This window comes from Callorhinus ursinus, unplaced genomic scaffold (genome assembly GCF_003265705.2).
Source record: "Callorhinus ursinus isolate GAN/ISIS: 27379988/994484 unplaced genomic scaffold, GSC_fseal_2.0 scaffold32, whole genome shotgun sequence".
NCBI lineage: Eukaryota > Metazoa > Chordata > Mammalia > Carnivora > Otariidae > Callorhinus > Callorhinus ursinus.
In genome coordinates, this window is record NW_027397094.1 from 11716964 (window position 1) to 11734114 (window position 17151).

Consider the following 17151-nt stretch of genomic DNA (forward strand, 5'->3'; position numbering starts at 1 on the left):
ATCCATGACAATGTTGGCATCATGGATGGACTTGTGACCACAGTCCATGCCATCACTGCCACCCAGAAGACCATGGTGGCCCCTCTGGGAAGTTCGAGGGGTTGCCCAGAGCATTATCCCTGTTTCTACTGACACCAAGGCTGTAGGCGAGGTCATTCCGAAGCTGAATGGAGAGCTCACTGGCATGGCCTCTGTGTCTCCACCTCAACCTGTCAGTGGTGGATCTGACCTGCTTCCTGGAGAAAGCTGCCATGTACAGTGATATCAAGCAGGCATCAGAGAGTCCCCTTGGGGGGCACACTGGGCTCCACTGAGGACCAGGTTGTCTCCTGTGACTTCAACACGTGACCCCTACTCTTCTACATTCAGTGCTGGGGCTGGCATTGTTCTCAACAACCACTAGGTCAAGCTCGTTTCCCAGTATGACAATTAATTTGGCTACAGCAACCGGGTGGTGGACCTTCTAGTCCACATGGCCTCCAAGGAGTAATAGCCCCCTGGACCACCAGCCCCAGTGAAAGCAAGAGGAGGAGAGAGGCCTTCTGCTGCTGGGGAGACCTCACCCCCACTCATCCCCTAACATGCTGAGAATCTCCCAACCTCTACTACACAGTTTCCATCCCAGACCCCCTGAAGAAGGGGAGGGACTCGGAGAGCCCTACCTTGTCATGTACCATCAATAGGGTATACTGTACCCAGACCAAAAAAACAAAACAAAACAAAACAAAAAACCAAAAGGAGAATACAAATGTAACACCAAGAAAACTTTAAAAAATTTGTTCTCTCTTTACTTCCTATCTAATGCCATCTAACACATGGAGCTGCTCTTTTCTTCCATTTATCACCCCAGCTCTTCTCTACCCCAAGTTCTTCAAAGCCAGCTCACAGAGAGCTGAATCCTTCTCCTCCACACCAACCATCTAAACTTTCCTGGATTTTCTGATAACTCTTTGTCATTATGTTTCTGTTAATTTCCCCTTGCTGGCTTTCCCAATTCTGTACTTCACCATGACCCCATTCAACACAAAAATCTCCCCAGTAGCAAACATTCAATGGAAATTAACTTAGAATGAGGTGGGGACGGGGAAGGGGATTCAGGACACCCACACCTACAGTTATGTGTGTTTATTAAACAGATGACCAAATAATTCTCATTAGCTAAGAAAATCTAAACACTTTCAAGCCCTGTGGGTCTCTAAATGTTTAAAGGTCTTCCTTTTATTGCTTTTCATAATATATCGAAAAATCATATGAATTAATTTTTATATAATTGTACACAATTTTCAAATTTCAAAAGTTTGAAACCTGCTGCTCCACACTTTACCTGGGGATGCGGCTTAATGCCCTCTGTGGGGGTCAGGAAAATGCTTCAGTGCCATCTGCTGGTTCCTAGAGCTATATCAGGCACTTAACTCTAATTGCTTGCCAAATTTTCTTTTTTTTCAATTCCCTGCTCCCCACGACTGCATTTCAAAATAACCAGAAAGATAATTGCCATTCCTGGTGACAGGACCACTGTGTTCAAATTCATAATAATGTAAATGACTCTGACTAGGACATAATATGAAGAACAAACGTTTAACTTCTCAGTTCATTGAATTAATCATGTATTTGTTGCCACTTGACTAAGGTGTAGGTTTCACATGCTGAATTGACATTGCTCATTGCATACATCTTATTTCATTTCTCACCAGTGGATATATTTTCAGATAGATAGTGTCCCATCAGTTGTGATATATGATGCAAATAATGTACAAACAAAAATTTTGGAAGTATCTGAGTAATTTACTTTTATTTCAGTTAGAATATTTCTAAGTCATTCCTGTAACAATACTTTCATTCACTTATATTCTGATATACATTTCTTGAACAGGAAAGAGATACAGACAGATACAGTTTACACATATATACATTCATTCACTCATTTGTTCCGCCAATAAATATTTGCTGTCAACCACATCTCAGGCATGTTACTTCACCCCAGGATTTAGTAGTAAGCATGAGAAAGCCCTGATTTCAACACCACCCTTGGACCGGGTTAAGGTCTGCACCCTACATTTCACAAATGCATAAAAAATTTGTTTAAAAATGTGGGAGGCTGTCCCTCAAAATCCGCTTTTTAGCACTGCTGTAGCATAACCTGTGAGCCTGAACATCCAGTCTCTGATTTGTGTTAAGCATCAGGGAAACGGGTCTGTTGTCCTGTGTCCTCAACTAAAAGAAAACTCTGTTTGAGTACACTGAAGGTTTATGAGTTGTACTGCTTCCCGACACTGTGTCAGAGCATAAAGAAGATTTGTATGTAAAAGGGCTTAGGTAAGAAAAAAAAACAAAGTAATTAACTTGTCACATTCTTCCTTTCAGATTGCATGAACATATTCTGCGTAATGAAGTGTTATTTCTAAGTAGTTCCGAACGTACTTTCTTGTTTCCTTTTGTTTTCCAATTTGAGTCTGGATGTACTCATGAACCAGCAAAGTATTCTCAACAATTGGATATGGCAGCTGATGACTGTTTACAGTATTAAACAATTCATATGACTCTTAAATTTGAAAATAGGTAGGTAGAGATGTAACACCAGTGAAGGGTAATACTGATTCTATACACTGGCAACTAGATGGACATTGAATGACAAACTTGTGAATAATTTATTTCTTATGAAAAAAAATTATTTATTTATTTATTTGAGAGAGAGAGAGAGAGAGAGAGAGAGAGCATGAGCAGGGGAAGGGACAGAGGGAGAGAGAAAGGGACAAGTAGACTCCCTACTGAGCAGGGAGCCCAAGGTGGGGCTCCATCCCAGGACCCTGAGATCAGCTCCTGAGCTGAAGTCGGGCACTTAACTGACTGAGCCACCCAGGTGCCACTTGTGAAAATATTTAGTAAGGTAATAATATTTACGAAAAAATTAACAACTTCAGCTTTATTTAATTTTATTTAAAATTTTGTCATTAATTATAATCTATTTTGTCTTCTTAAAAGAGAGATAACTGTTGGGGTGCCTGGGTGGCTCAGTTGATTAAGCATCTGCCTTTGGCTCAGGTCATGATCCCAGGGTCCCGGGATCGAGCGCCTTGTTGGGGCTCCTCAACCAGGAGCCTGCTTCTACCTCTATGTCTGCCACTCCCTCTGCTTGTGCTCTCCCTCATGTGCGCTCTCCCTCTCAAATAAATAAATAAAATCTTAAAAAAAAAAGATAGCTGTTGAAAACAAGTGAAAAATAAAATGTACTGACTTTTTACTTTTTATATTTTTATGAAAATATATTCATTTTGCATACTTTGAATATAATTAAATTTTATTTTTTAATCTTTTTGATAATTTTTGTCAATAGAACACAATTTATGAAAATCTGGCTGAAACAACATGATTGGTAATTTTGCTGAAATGAAGGCAAAATTTTATGGCATAAATATAGGGGGAATGAATTAGCTCTATATGTCTTTATTACTCAACCAAAATCATCAGCCAATCAACATTACACCCACATAGGTACAATAATTAAGTACTGTCATCTTTTATATTTTGCCATCTTTCATTCATAAAACACAAAAACATTTTTATTTTGTCATTATAAATGTTTACTTGTCAAAAATGGAGGTTATAATAGTTAACAGTAGAGGAGGAGGAGTTAACAGTGTGTTAGGTTGACTTAAAACTTTTAAATATCTAGGGGATGCCTGGGTGGCTCAGTCAGTTGAGTGTCTGCCTTTGGCTCAGGTCATGATCCCAAGGTCCTGGGATCTGGCCGCAGGCCGGGCTTCTTACTCAGCAGGGGAGTCAGCTTCTCCCTCTCCCGCTGCCTCCCTCTTCCTCTGTCTGCCGCTCCCCCTGCTTGTGCTCTCTCTGTCAAATAAATAAAATCGTTTTAAAAAAATAAATATTTAGACCAACGGTAGGTGAGTCTCTATTTGCACACTGCTCAGCTGCCATGATCTTAGGGGCAGACTTCATGTCAGCCTATGTGAAGACAGTATTCAAGAGAGGGGACACAAGAAATAAAAGGCAAGCAAATCAGATTGTTTCAGGTAGTCAAAAATGTTGTGAAGAAAATACAAGCTTGGTGTATTTCATGGATAGAAAGATGCTCTGCTGTGACCGGAGTGGAGTAAATGTCAGGATCAGTCCTATCTGGGGTGATCTCCGTTTTGTCAAGACTTCTCATTCTGGTCTCTGCCTAAATGTTCCCTCCTCAGAGAGTCCTTTTCCAACCACTCAAACTAATGATGCCTTTTCTTGGTCACCCCTATCACATGGCTCTGTAGCAGTGTCATTAGAGTACTTATCACATTACTTGATGCTTTTCTGTTTTATCTATTTGCTTACTGTTCGTTTCTTCCTGGTGGAATGTAGGTTCCGTAAGAGTAGAAAGCCCAGCTGTCCTGTTCACCACTATATGCCTAGCCTGGTTTAAAGTACACATGGAATGAACCAAAGTATCAATACTGAGGATTAAAAGGGGTAGGGTGAAGGAGGGAGAATATCCTTTAAAAAACAACTTACTCGTTCAAATCACTCTTAGAAACTGTGGGGTGGAGGTTGAGTCCTTGCCTTGAATAGTTATTGAATTGAGGAACAGAATTCATCACTCTACTGTAATGGCATCTCGCATCAGATGAAAGAGCACCTGGTTAAAAGGCCATCTCTGAAAACCATGTTTATCCTTGCATCAAGAAAAATGCATCAGCTATAGCTAAAGTTATGGATTTAATGAATGTAAAGTAGCAAAAGCCATGCATGAAAAGGACTTTTAGACAACTGATATTTTAAATTCAAATAACAACTTAGAAAGTAAGTTTGCTCTGGTTCTCAACTGAATAATCAAACCAGGAGATAGGCATATAACAGTAAAATCAAGGAGGAGATAATCAGAAAACAATCAGGAATATATCCAAAGAATTCTTTTAAAATGGAGAAAAAGATATAATTCGAGATCATGGTATATTTTTTAAATAAACCCTTTTTAAAATACATATATATATATTTATTTATGAATCTCTGACTCATTTTCTTTCCTAGTTTACTTCCAAAATAAAACTCAACATGGCACTGTATACCATTGGAACTGACATGGAAAGGCATAAAAGATTTCAAAACAGAGCAAGCAAGCCTAGCTAAGCCTAGCTCTTTTAAATAGGGTGGAGAGGCTGTAAAGGAGGAAAAATTTGTGCATATCCTCATTGGAGGAACCATGAACTTTTTGCCAGCTGCAAGGCCTCAGCCTGGATTTAATTCCTTCATCATCAGGACACCTGAATCTTTCAAATTCTTCACTTGGAAAGGAGGCAACTTGAATTAACAAGTTTCAATCCTTCATTTATCTACTAACCCAACCAATCCCAATTAACAGACTTTCAATTCCTATTTTGCTTAGAGGACCTAAATGAGAACTGCACTCATGACCTTTCACCTTTACATCTCTGTCCCCTCCTTGTCTTCCGCGGAGCACAATTCAAGTTCCTATCTGAATCTGTCTCCCGAATAGCCATTCTCATTGCCCAAATAAATACCTGTTTGCTCGAAATCTCAGTGAATTCTTTCTTGGTTGACAAAGTTGAACCAAACTCCTGTAGCACTTTTTATTTTCATTTTTAAAAGCTTTAAAAAATATATTCAGGATTTTTTAAGTGAAAAAGCAAACTTGTCTTGTGGATCAAATGGTACCGATTTTTCATTTCTTACTACTTTAACTTCTCCCTAAGCTGATTGCTTTTGTAAAGGCAAAATTCCCTTTGACACATTAGGACAAAACAATTTCTTTAAGAGATCCGTTTGTGTGGGTAAAGTAGATACCACCAGAACTTAAAAAATCCTGTTATTCTTGTAAGGCAATTAACACTACATGAAAAAGGAGATTAATAACTATCTGTAGGAATAACTGAAGAGATTTTTGGGTTGTTCTGAATGCTGTTAAACAAGAACAAAAGACTGTGTTAGTAAAAAGCGGAGGATATGCATTGAGTACAGAAGCAGAGAGCCTTCAGATTTGTAACTGTTTCCAACAATCTTCAGGGAAGAGGGTTATTGAAAGACTAACACCCTGGTACCGAAAAGTTCCATCTTTTGAGAGAAATGAATGCATCCAGAAAAGGTACAGGATATCCATTCACCCCTGCACCCTGTATAGCTTCTTGGAGAGACGCTCCCAATTATAGCACATACCACACTGCTTTGGAAACAGACGGTGGTATATCCATCTGGAAGACTCTTCAGCAACATTAATCTTTAATGATGCCAAGACCCAGCTGTTGCCTGGGGCCTGGAGTGGGAGTGGGTATCACAGCACACGGGCAAGAGGGAACTTTTAGGGGTGATGGAAACTGTGTCTTGACTGGGGAGATGTTACATCTTCATCTGTTAAAACTCGTAGAACTGTTGAACTGAGGTGGTTAATTCGGTTTGTAAGTTGTATCTCAACAGGGTTAACTTTAAAAGAAGAAAATATTCAGTATGTGCTCTCCAGGAATGCAAAAGTGGTGACAAGAAGGTCCCCAAGCTCCAGGGCCGTGGTACCCAGGATTTACAGAGCGGCTCACACTGCGCGATCAGCAGCTTATCTTATGAAATCCTCCGCCTTTCCCCACTTTATAAAGAAGGTAACAAACTCAGAGAGATGAAATAATTCGGTGGAGCTCACACAGCGCAGGGGCGCTAGCGCCGGGCTTTGAGCCCAGCCAACGTGATTTCACAGCTCACATTTTTTTAACCCCTGGCGAATCTGCTGCTACGTAGTAAAAGCCTGGATAAATGTTATGTCTAATAAATGGTTCCAGTTACAGATCCTTAATGCTCACAAAAGACTCGCCCTGAGACTGAACCGTTCAGGCGCAACCCGCACGGTGCGGACGGGTAGCCCCCAGCGGAGGAGCCCAACGGAACACAGAACCAGAGCCTGAGCCGGAAGTCTGGCACGGCGAAGGGGTGGGGCTTCGATGCAGGGAGGTGGAGTCATCTCATCGCGTTTCTGACAAGCTTGTACCTCTTCTCTTGCCGTAGTGCCTGAAACCGGAAGCTCTCCTGAAGCGTGCTATGAATTTCCGGGCGAGAGCCGGCGGCTTGGGTAGCATGTGGGAACTGCTGTGAAGACCTGTTACTCTTGTACGCGCCTCCCGAGGTCAAGTTCCCGGTGAGCAGGAGCTGTAGGGGAGTAGACGATATACGAAGGGAGGGTGAGGTGTCCGCGGGTTTTCGAGTGTCGCGGAGTCAGGACTGAAGAAAGCCGTGGTGCGCGGCCCCAGGAGCTTTACTTAGTTAACGCCGTTGCTGTGGTGTCGGCACCCTGGAGTCCGTGAGTCACGGAGCCGCCGGTTGTGTGTCCGGGACGGCGCCGAGTGCGAGGGAAGTTACTTACATGTGAGGCATTAGGGGCTTGTAGTTAAGTCACTTGGTAGTTTCCTGGAGGCTTCTCACAGTGGTTTTGTTTTCCCAGCCTGTGTTTTTAGGAATCTGCCGGCGTGAGCGATGACGTCCTTAGCCCAGCAACTCCAACGACTCGCCCTCCCTCAGAGTGACCGCAGTTTGTTATCGAGAGATGAAGTTGCTTCTTTGTTGTTTGACCCCAAGGAAGCGGCCACCATCGACAGGGACACGGCCTTTGCCATTGGTGAGCTATCCGTTAACTAAGGAAAGCTCTGAGGCGTTTGTTTTGTGGATGTTGGTGTATCGTCTTCTCTTCTGACCCTCCCTCTTTCTTAGCAGTTTCTAACTTGTTGACTTATGTTGTTCAGGGATAGAGAGTAACAAATAATCATGTGCTAGATGCTTGAAACGTACGTAGGTAGCGGTATCTGAATTTCACAGATGAAGAAACAGGGTTAGGGAGGTTAACGAATGGGTAGAGCGAAGAACAGCTCAAAAAAGGCTGGAGGCAGTGACTGCGATGCAGGGGGGTTGTCCTCCTAATCCCTAGGAGGACTGGCCTAGTTACTGAAAGGGTGTTTGTTTGTTTTTAAAGGAATGGCGTCTGCCCAGCAGAACTTTATGTTCCAGTGAGGGAGATAGGACTTATTTTTTATGTTGAAAACTAGAAATCTGTATTTGGGACTGTATTACGATTATACCTAATAAAAGAATACAGCGATTTGGGGGGTAAGCAAACCTATATAAAAGAGGGGTGAGATGAGTTTGCTTGCAAAGCATTGTTAAATCAGCTGGCCTTTTCCTAGGATGCACTGGCCTGGAAGAGCTGCTGGGGATCGACCCTTCCTTGGAGCAGTTTGAAGCACCGTTGTTCAGCCAGCTAGCAAAAACATTGGAGCGCAGCGTTCAGACCAAAGCCGTGAACAAGCAGCTGGATGAAAACATTTCATTATTCCTTATTCACTTGTCTCCTTACTTCCTACTGAAGCCAGCACAGAAGTGCCTGGAGTGGTTGATTCACAGGTAGCAAATAAAATTACAGAAATAATTATGGGCTAATAGCTTTGATCTTTAAAAAAATAAGTAATGAGAGCACTTAAACCAATTTAAAGGTGAGAAATTAGGTATATTAAGAGATTAACACCATGTCTTTTGGGTGAGATAGGCATGTCCCCCTGTTAAATTCACTTTTGTTGATAGAACTAGAACTCCTAGAGATCTTGAGTTTATAGGCCAACTTCAGGGGCGCCTGGGTGGCTTAGTCGGTTGAGCGTCTGCCTTCAGCTCGGGTCATGATCCCAGGGTCCTGGGATTGAGCCCCAAATCAGGCTCCCTGTTCCACGGGTAGCCTGCTTCTCTCTCTCCCTCTGCCTGCCACTCTGCCTGCTTGTGCTCTCTCTTTGAAAAAAAGGCCAACCTCATTAGTTCTAAGGAGCTCATTACTTTGCTGTTACAAAAAAAAAAAAAAAAAAAAATTGTTACTACATATATGGAGCAAAGGGTATTCTTAAACTTCTTTCTTTCGGAAATAACAAAACCAATGCTTTGGGAAGAGGCAAATAGTATCCTCTAAAATACTGTAACTTAAGAAAAACAATAATAGCTAATGTGTATTCAACATTTTTGTGCCAGCTTCTGTGGTAAGCACTTTGCATGCACTCAGTGCTTACAGCATTCCTATGGGAAGATAGTTGTATTCTCCCCATTTTACAGTATACAAAATTGAGGCATAGTTAAGTTACCTGAGTCACACAAGTAGTAAGCTGAGGTACAAGATGGTTTCCAAGGTTTGCTCTTTTATCCTCTTTGGAAATTGTGTTAGTACGTATACTCGTATACTCAGTTTATATTCTCACTTAATTGCCATCGCATCACAGCTTACACAGTTTTGTTTATTCTGCCATGTGTTAATATGTTTCAAAAGTAGAAAGACCTACATGTCATTAATTAGAGACATGGGGATAAAGTGATTCCCTTCTGGAACAAAGTGAGTCGTTGAGAAAACATAAGTTTAACTTGGGTCTTCTGAGTATCAGAACATTAGACTCATCGGACAAAAAAAAAAAAAACCAATAAGTCTGTAATAGTTCCCTTTTTCTTCTAGCTTTTAACCCCCCCACTCCCCCCCATAGATGATTAGTGTAAGGAGTACTTTTTGTATTCATGTAATTTTAAATTCAATACAAGATGAGTAGGCCGCCCTTGGTTATTGTTTTAAAATAAAGGTGTATGCAAAGTTTGAGGTGTGTTGTGCTGCCTGAGGTAGAGGGAAGCTTCATGGAGAAAGTAGCATCTTGGCTAGTAAGTTTAGAGTTTAGACATGAGGGATCACTCCATTGTGAGAATTAGGAAAAGCATTCTGAAAAAGATATTTGAGCTAGGTCTTCAGAGCTAGAAAGGATTTAATGTATCTGATGTAATTAATGAACCTCTTATGGTAGAGGAGCCAACACAAAGTTTTGTGAAGTTCAGGGACAAATTATAAATGGTTGTATTTTAACAGTTTTTTTAATTCAAAGAAGGTAATGTGACTTTCTTTTTCATTAGTCTTCTGGTTTTAGAATTCTGATAATTAGGGAAGCTGAGGAAGCTGTGCAAGGTGAACTTTAGAGCATGGAGAGGAGCTGAGCTTTGCTGCCTAGTTGACCGGTTGCTTTTCTGTTGGTTTGACTGCAGTGATCGTACAGATAATAGGTTTAAAAAAAAAAAAGCTGAATGTGAATGGTGTGTGAATTTTGATATTGAATATTAAAAAATATTACTGCCTAAGAGTTGACCAAATCTTGCAAGATAGAGACGTATATTTAATGCTCTTTATCTTGCTTATAATTATGTGCTTGTTTTCACTGATACTTATTCTGAGTAGTTTTAGCTCATTGACATACAGTTTGGACATGTAAGGAAATATGTGCTCGTAGGTTTTGTGTCAGTTTGAATTGTTTGCTTTTCTCCCCCCAGGTTCCATATCCATCTTTATAATCAAGATAGCCTCATTGCTTGTGTTCTACCGTACCATGAGACAAGAATATTTGTACGGGTTATACAGCTCCTAAAAATTAATAATCCAAAACACAAATGGTTTTGGTTGTCACCAGTTAAGGTATGATTGTTGAATGACACGTATTTTACTGAATATTGAGCATGGCAGTTCAGGTTAGTAGGAGGACAAATGGGGACAAAAGTAGACTAATAGACTGTAGGACCATGGAAAGAGTTAACTTTATGCATGATGATAGTGAGGTCAGTGATCAGAATTAGTAAAAAGAAAGGAAGTACAGTTTAAGAGTTTGAGTGTAAAGCACTTTAAAGGGTTTTTAAGAAGAGAAAGCCAACCATGATAAAGCTTATCAAATTACTCCCTCTGCTAATAACATCAAGACCATTTTTTTTCCCTACTCTACACACAGACACTGATGCTCTCTAGACACACTTGTTTCAGGTATGCAAACCCCACTGACCTATTGAAGTTCATTTCGGATTCTCCTTTTGTTGATTTATTCAGTATTTATTGAGCACCCAGTACATGCCATGCATGATGGTAAGTGGTGAGAATAGCAGTATAAATTTTCTTTTCCTCGTCTATTTCTATTACTAGTGTTATTGTAAAGCAGAGACAGCCTATCACATTGGCTGAAAAACCCAATCTGTATTAGAGTTATTAAGAATCTGGACAATCCAGATTTAGGTAAATACATAATCGAAATGCAAAACATGATTAAGTAGGCAGTATTCACTGAGTGCCTGCACCTTGCTGCTGACCTCTTGGATTTCTAAACTTTGCGCAGTTTTATATTTTAATCTCCTATCTACCACAAGCTATATGTATTTTGTATTTATGAACTGCACCAGTACGAAGCTGTTACTGTGGAAAGTACTTTAAAAAATAATAATCGTTGATGGATGTCCATAATGATAGTTGGTTCTTTCTGTCTATAACAGCAACATGGAGTGCCCTTAGCTAGGGGAACTTTGATTACCCACTGCTACAAAGATCTCGGATTCATGGATTTCATTTGTAGTCTGGTGACAAAATCTGTGAAGGTGAGTAATACCGTGCTTCTTGACTATATAATTCCATCAAAAGATTGCTTGCTTGGAATGAAGAAAGCCTGCTGAGGCATTTCCTAATTACTATACTTTGAAGAAGTTCCTTTTAAGTGACCTACTGTTCCGGAGCATGAGCAGTTTGATCAGTCTCTCATCACCAAAGGTGTTTTCCTACAAAGATGAATTATTCTGTTTCTTGCCAAATCCTGTTTTTAGTGACTTTAAATAAAGAGATGATCGAAAAATGTCAGGATTGTTCATTCTTGTCATACTTAATTGAACCGTTGAGTTCGTGTATTTAATGTTATATATGGTAAAAATGAACATGTCAGCCTGAAGTAGTTGAGGAGAGCTATAAATATTCTTATACTTTTATCTAATTGGGCTTTCACTTTTATATGTGCTTTGTGTTTTTTGTTCTAGGTTTTTGCTGAGTACCCTGGGAGTTCAGCTCAGTTGAGGGTGCTTTTAACATTTTATGCTTCTACCATGGTGTCTGCTCTGGTGACTGCTGAGGACAAATTGGATAATATAGTTGCCAAGCTGTTTCCATACATCCACAAGGTTGGTCCTGCTCATACGTAAAGTAGATTATTTTATACTTGAAGGAATTTCCTGGTTTTTAAAAAATTTCACTTAGACATAAATATTTTAAAATTGAAGACCTATTTCAGATGGTTGGGAAGATTTAATTTTCTGGTAAAAAAAAAAATATGACTTCTTTTGTCTTAAAAACTTAACCAAGTGGGATCTTAATTAGGGTTCCTTAAGAATTAACGTTGGCTATTTGGCCCTGCCGCTGTCTTCCAGATCTGTTTTTTTAGCAGTCATGTTGACTCACTGGAAAAGGAAGGGATTAGAAAATCTCAAGGCATAGGCTCTTTTATTCTTTTTACAGTGACTTGCGCTTCTCAGTGTTTCTTCTTCCCAAGTGCCTTGTTGCCTGTCACCCTTCCAGATTCCTCATGGATTTACTGCTTTCACTTCTGGTGTCCCAAAATTATTATCTTTAATCAGACACTGTTTTGTTTCTGAAGTCTCCTTTACACTGGTGGGTGTTTGCCTTTAGAAAAGGCAAACTGTTAGCATAAACAGTGTTGGCCACTGTTAGCATAAATAGTGGATATTTGAGTTGGGAGACCTTCTTAGATCCCTCCTCTCGTCCAGGAGACTTATCTCTGTGTGCTCAGGAAAAGAGGTCAATTTCTGAGGAGTGATTGACTCTCAGTGTGTGTTAGGTAGTATTAATCTCTAATTTATGGCATTTTCAATTTGAAAGGTAAAGTGACACTTTAAGTAGAATTCAGTGGTATAGTTTATCATTTTTCCTTATATCTTAAAAAATATTTAGGGATTGAAATCATCTTTACCAGATTACAGAGCTGCAACGTATATGATAATATGTCAGATATCTGTGAAAGTGACAATGGAAGATACCTTCGTTAATTCGTTGGCTTCACAGATCATCAAAACGCTGACCAAAATTCCCTCTTTGATCAAGGATGGATTAGGTTGCTTGATAGTGCTCATGCAGAGACAGAAGCCAGAGAGCCTTGGGAAAAAGTATGTACAATTGAATTGAGAAATGATAGTAATTAAAGGAGAATGAAGTTATTTTGAATAATTCTTTTCAAAGATAAATTTTATACTGTTTTTTTTTAAATTGCCACATATTAATGTGACTTTTAAAGTTAACATGTACTTATTTCTTCAAAGACCATTTCCTCACTTGTGTAATGTTCCTGATCTTATTACAATACTTCATGGGATTTCTGAAATTTATGACATCAGTCCTCTTCTGCGTTACATGCTTCCCCATCTGGTTGTCTCCATTGTTGATCATGTTACAGGTATATGGATTTACATTTTATGTTGAGAAACTTAGTGTCTAAGATCTGATTCTCTTAAAATAGGAATCACCCTCTTCTTAATATCTTTAAGATATTTAAAGTTTCTGCTATATAATTGTTTTTGTGTAACTTATGTGAAAAACATTTGGGGTGGGGAGTAGGTTGGTTGAAGGGAGATCCTTGTTCAATGAACGATATACTCAGAATCCTGGTTTTTTTTTTTTTTTTTTTTTTAATGTGTGTTCCTAAACAATCTCTACGTGAAAAAGATTATGGAATTATTTTAAAATGATTAATATATGTTGCCAAGTAAAACTTTCCCTTCTCATTTGGATATTTCATGAACTTCAGTGACTCGTTTATAATAAATATTCAGTTGCCAAAAAAGTTTTTCTCCTTTGAGTCATTGACCATAGACCAAGAAAATCTCATACATAAAGATCTAAATTTTTAAAAAGCCATAAAAAAGGTAATTAAAAGTGATTATTCCCATTATATGCTTTTTATCCTTCAATAAATACAGAAAGACAAGAAGAAATGCTTGGTCCTATTGCCACTTAGGCTAAGAAAGATATACTAAGGAAGACATCTCTAAATTATGTCAATCTATTGAAAATTAGGTTTGCTTAACCAGATCTTGGTTGACATATGTGTTTGAGAAACATGACTAGCATGTATAAAAGTGTATTTTTCATATTTTGTTGGTGATGAGTAATGTGGTCCCAGTCTTTGAAGGCAGGGTCAGCATCTGATTCATAACACATCTATCATCAATCTGGAATAGAAGATGACAGCTCTTGGTTCAGCAAGGCATATCGAGATGATGGTTGAGCCTGTTTTGAGAGCTAGTTTATTAAGACCTAGGCTTGGGTCCCAACTTCAGCCACTTCTAATATGATCTGGAATGACTATTTTTTGGACTTCTGTTTTAATAAGAGAGGCATGAAAAACTTGTTAAAAATAAAGAGAATTTCAGGTAAAGCATAAGTGAGGGTAATGTATATAAAAATGTTTAAAAATATGTAGGGGCACCTGGGTGGCTCAGTCTTTAAGCGTCTGCCTTCGGCTCAGGTCATGATCCCAGGGTTCTGGGATCGAGCTCCGCATCGGGCTCCTGCTCAATGGGAAGCCTGCTTCTCCCTCTCCCACTCCCCCTGCTTGTGTTCCCTCTCTCGCTGTGTCTCTCTCTGTCAAATAAATAAAAAATCTTTAAAAAATATATATATATAAATGGATAAATAGGTAAAATACACTTTTATAAACAGGTAAAAAGCTGGTTATGGATGGATATGGTTTAAAGTTACTCCTATAGAAGGGTCTTCTGCTGTAAATAAATTTAATAATGTAAGTGTAAAAAACTTTTCCCAATCAATTTTAATTTATGTTATATCCTAAAGGAGAAGAAACTGAAGGGATAGATGGTCAAATCTACAGGAGACATTTAGAAGCCATACTTACAAATATATCACTGAAGGACAACTTAGACCGTTTTTTGGCTAGGTAAGGTTATTATTTCTGACATGCTTTTGGTTTATATTTTTGTGGTTTTGTATACTTTTTAGAATTGGCTAGCAGTTTTCCAGTATGTCTGTATGATGTACTTCTTGATTTGTCAGTATCATTTCACTAATTATAAGTACTTAGTGCAATAATTGTGGCAATAGAAGGAAAAAGTAATTTCTCTTTAGTGCTTATGTATGATCATGGAAAGTTAATAGTTAAGTTAAATTTGGGTTATAGCTACATGTAACTAGTGGCTGTTTCCTATTAATAAATGATCAAAATGCCTGAAACAATACCTCACAGTTGGCATTTAGTAAATATCAACTAGAAACTTAATACTGAGGGTTGATGTGAAATAAAGGTTATTTCTTCCTTTTCTGTAAAGATAGTTCAGTTTCCCATTTTCTTTTTTTACTTAAAGGGCAACTTGATACAAGTGCAAAGAATGTAGGCATTGCAGTCAAACATGGGCTTGAATCCTGCCTCTCTCATTTCCAGGAGTGTAGAGTAGTAAATTCTGAAGGTCAGACTGCCTGGATCTGGTTTTGCTGTTGGGTGACATTGGCCTGTCTGCTGGTGTGTGTCATTCATGCCCCTTGCTCACAGAGTTGGCTTGTGAATTAGAATATACGCAGGAGGTACTGTGGAGAGTGCGGGTCCCGGGATCAAACGGGTTGAAAACCCGCTCTACCTCTTAACGGCCCAGTAGGGCTCGCTAAGTGTTGGCTCTGGTGGTTCTCCTTTGATCTCAGGCAAATTACAAGAATTCTTAGCCCCAGTTTTTGTATACGTAAAGTAAGAATGACTTCTACCTTGTGGAAGTGTGGCAGATAATATTTCTAAAGCAGCTAGAACATAATGGGTACTCAGTAAATAGTAGCTCTCATGTCTGGTGATACTTGTATTGTTTTGCAGCCTTCTTTTTGAAGAGTACACTTCATATAGTTCACAGGAAGAAATCGATCCTAATAAAGTATCTTTGCTTAATGAACAGTTTCTTCCACTTATCAGACTTCTAGAAAGCAAGTAAGTTGTGTGTTTTTGCCCTTCTCTAATGTGTGCCTCTTGATTTATAAAAAGAAGATTCACAGGTCACGTCATAATAAAGTGAATGAATTGTAAAGAGGCTGTCCTTCCCCCCTGCCGCCTTGAGGAAGACAGGTGGGGCATTTAGGTGTATTTGAAATATGACTTTCATATAGGGAATAGTGGCTGTGTGGAGACTGTAGAGAGTATAATTTTTTTTATAGAGAGACATTGTTGCAGTAGTCAAAGTAACAAACTTGATTGCTTCTCGGCCTTTTGGCTAAGATCGAGTGCATAGTAACATACTTGATTAACATCATTTGGTTTTATGTATACCATTTATTAAAATTGTAAGTCTCAGTAATTTTTTAAGTTTTATGGTTTTTTTTATATGTGTATGGTGCGTGTGGTCAGTAACTTCACTAAGAATAATTAACTCACTAATTTCTTCCTAGATATCCCAGAACATTAGATGTTGTACTAGAGGAACGCCTAAAAGAAATTACAGATCTAAAAAAACAAGAACTTTTTCATCAGTTTATCTCTCTTTCTACAAGTGGAGGAAAGTATCAAGTAAGTTTTCCTTCAGAGAAATTACTACAATTACGGGTATATTTGTGTGGCTCTTTGAAGAGGTCTGGAAGGAAATTTGCTATGTCACACCTTTCTGTGGAAAGTTTAATGGACAGATGAGATTTGATACAGTTTACCTAGTTCCCTGAAGTAAGGCTGTGAGGCAGGGGTTGAATCATTGGAAAAGGGCACAGTAATTTAACTGAATGGGATATGTATTTCAGGAAGAGTATTATTTGGAAATGTTAACAAATGGTCATTAGCAATCACTAAAAGGTGGCTTCACTTAGTTTCCAGCGTGTCCTTATTTTTCTCCCATATCTGCACTTTCCAGTGCAGTACCCACTAGCTACATGTGGCTATTTAAGTCACTGATTAGAAAGAGTAGGGGGATTTTAATTTCATGAGCATGTTAGAACTTAGAAATTTCCTGGTGATTCACCCTAAATCTTTCTACTAGAAGTGAGACACTTAAGCAGTTCTTACAAATAACCTTGAAGATAAATATTATGAAAAGAAATGTGATTGTTTTGGTTTTGCTCTTCCATAATTAGACTTTCATCTTTAATGGCGTTTCATTTCCAAATCTGAGAATGGTAGACAGATTTCCTTCTTAGTCTGATTACTAAGTGAAGTAACTTGTCATAAATTTGACCGTCGTTGTAGCATTTAGACGAATTGCTTTTTGTCTTTAGTGACCAATTTTTTTAATTTATATTTTCATTTAGGTGCTAATAAAATGATTTATTTTAGGTACTTCTCAGTCTGGAGTCAGATCTACATAAAGAATGCA

General features: G+C 38.9%; 1 protein-coding gene and 1 long non-coding RNA gene across 4 annotated transcripts in view; one reads left to right on the forward strand and one right to left on the reverse strand.

The window, feature by feature from the left end:
* Positions 1-3992: 3992 nt before the first annotated feature.
* On the reverse strand, positions 3993-6854 carry LOC112807724 (uncharacterized). Its single transcript, XR_003204157.2, has 3 exons — positions 5511-6854; positions 4504-4627; positions 3993-4405 (listed from the first exon to the last, which is right to left on the reverse strand). It is a non-coding gene; the product is annotated as an uncharacterized lncRNA (long non-coding RNA).
* Positions 6855-7028: 174 nt separating this feature from the next.
* The window catches only part of HEATR1 (HEAT repeat containing 1), a 46475-nt gene continuing 36352 nt past the window's right edge, over positions 7029-17151 (forward strand). For all 3 annotated transcript variants that reach the window (XM_025850881.2, XM_073879012.1, XM_025850756.2), the window contains exons 1-11: positions 7029-7126; positions 7430-7603; positions 8166-8382; positions 10318-10459; positions 11299-11400; positions 11830-11970; positions 12758-12969; positions 13123-13256; positions 14654-14756; positions 15675-15785; positions 16241-16358. In XM_025850881.2, the coding sequence (XP_025706666.1) occupies positions 7462-7603; positions 8166-8382; positions 10318-10459; positions 11299-11400; positions 11830-11970; positions 12758-12969; positions 13123-13256; positions 14654-14756; positions 15675-15785; positions 16241-16358 (1422 nt within the window). In that variant the 5' untranslated portion in view covers positions 7029-7126; positions 7430-7461. The remainder of the gene's footprint in view (positions 7127-7429; positions 7604-8165; positions 8383-10317; positions 10460-11298; positions 11401-11829; positions 11971-12757; positions 12970-13122; positions 13257-14653; positions 14757-15674; positions 15786-16240; positions 16359-17151) is intronic.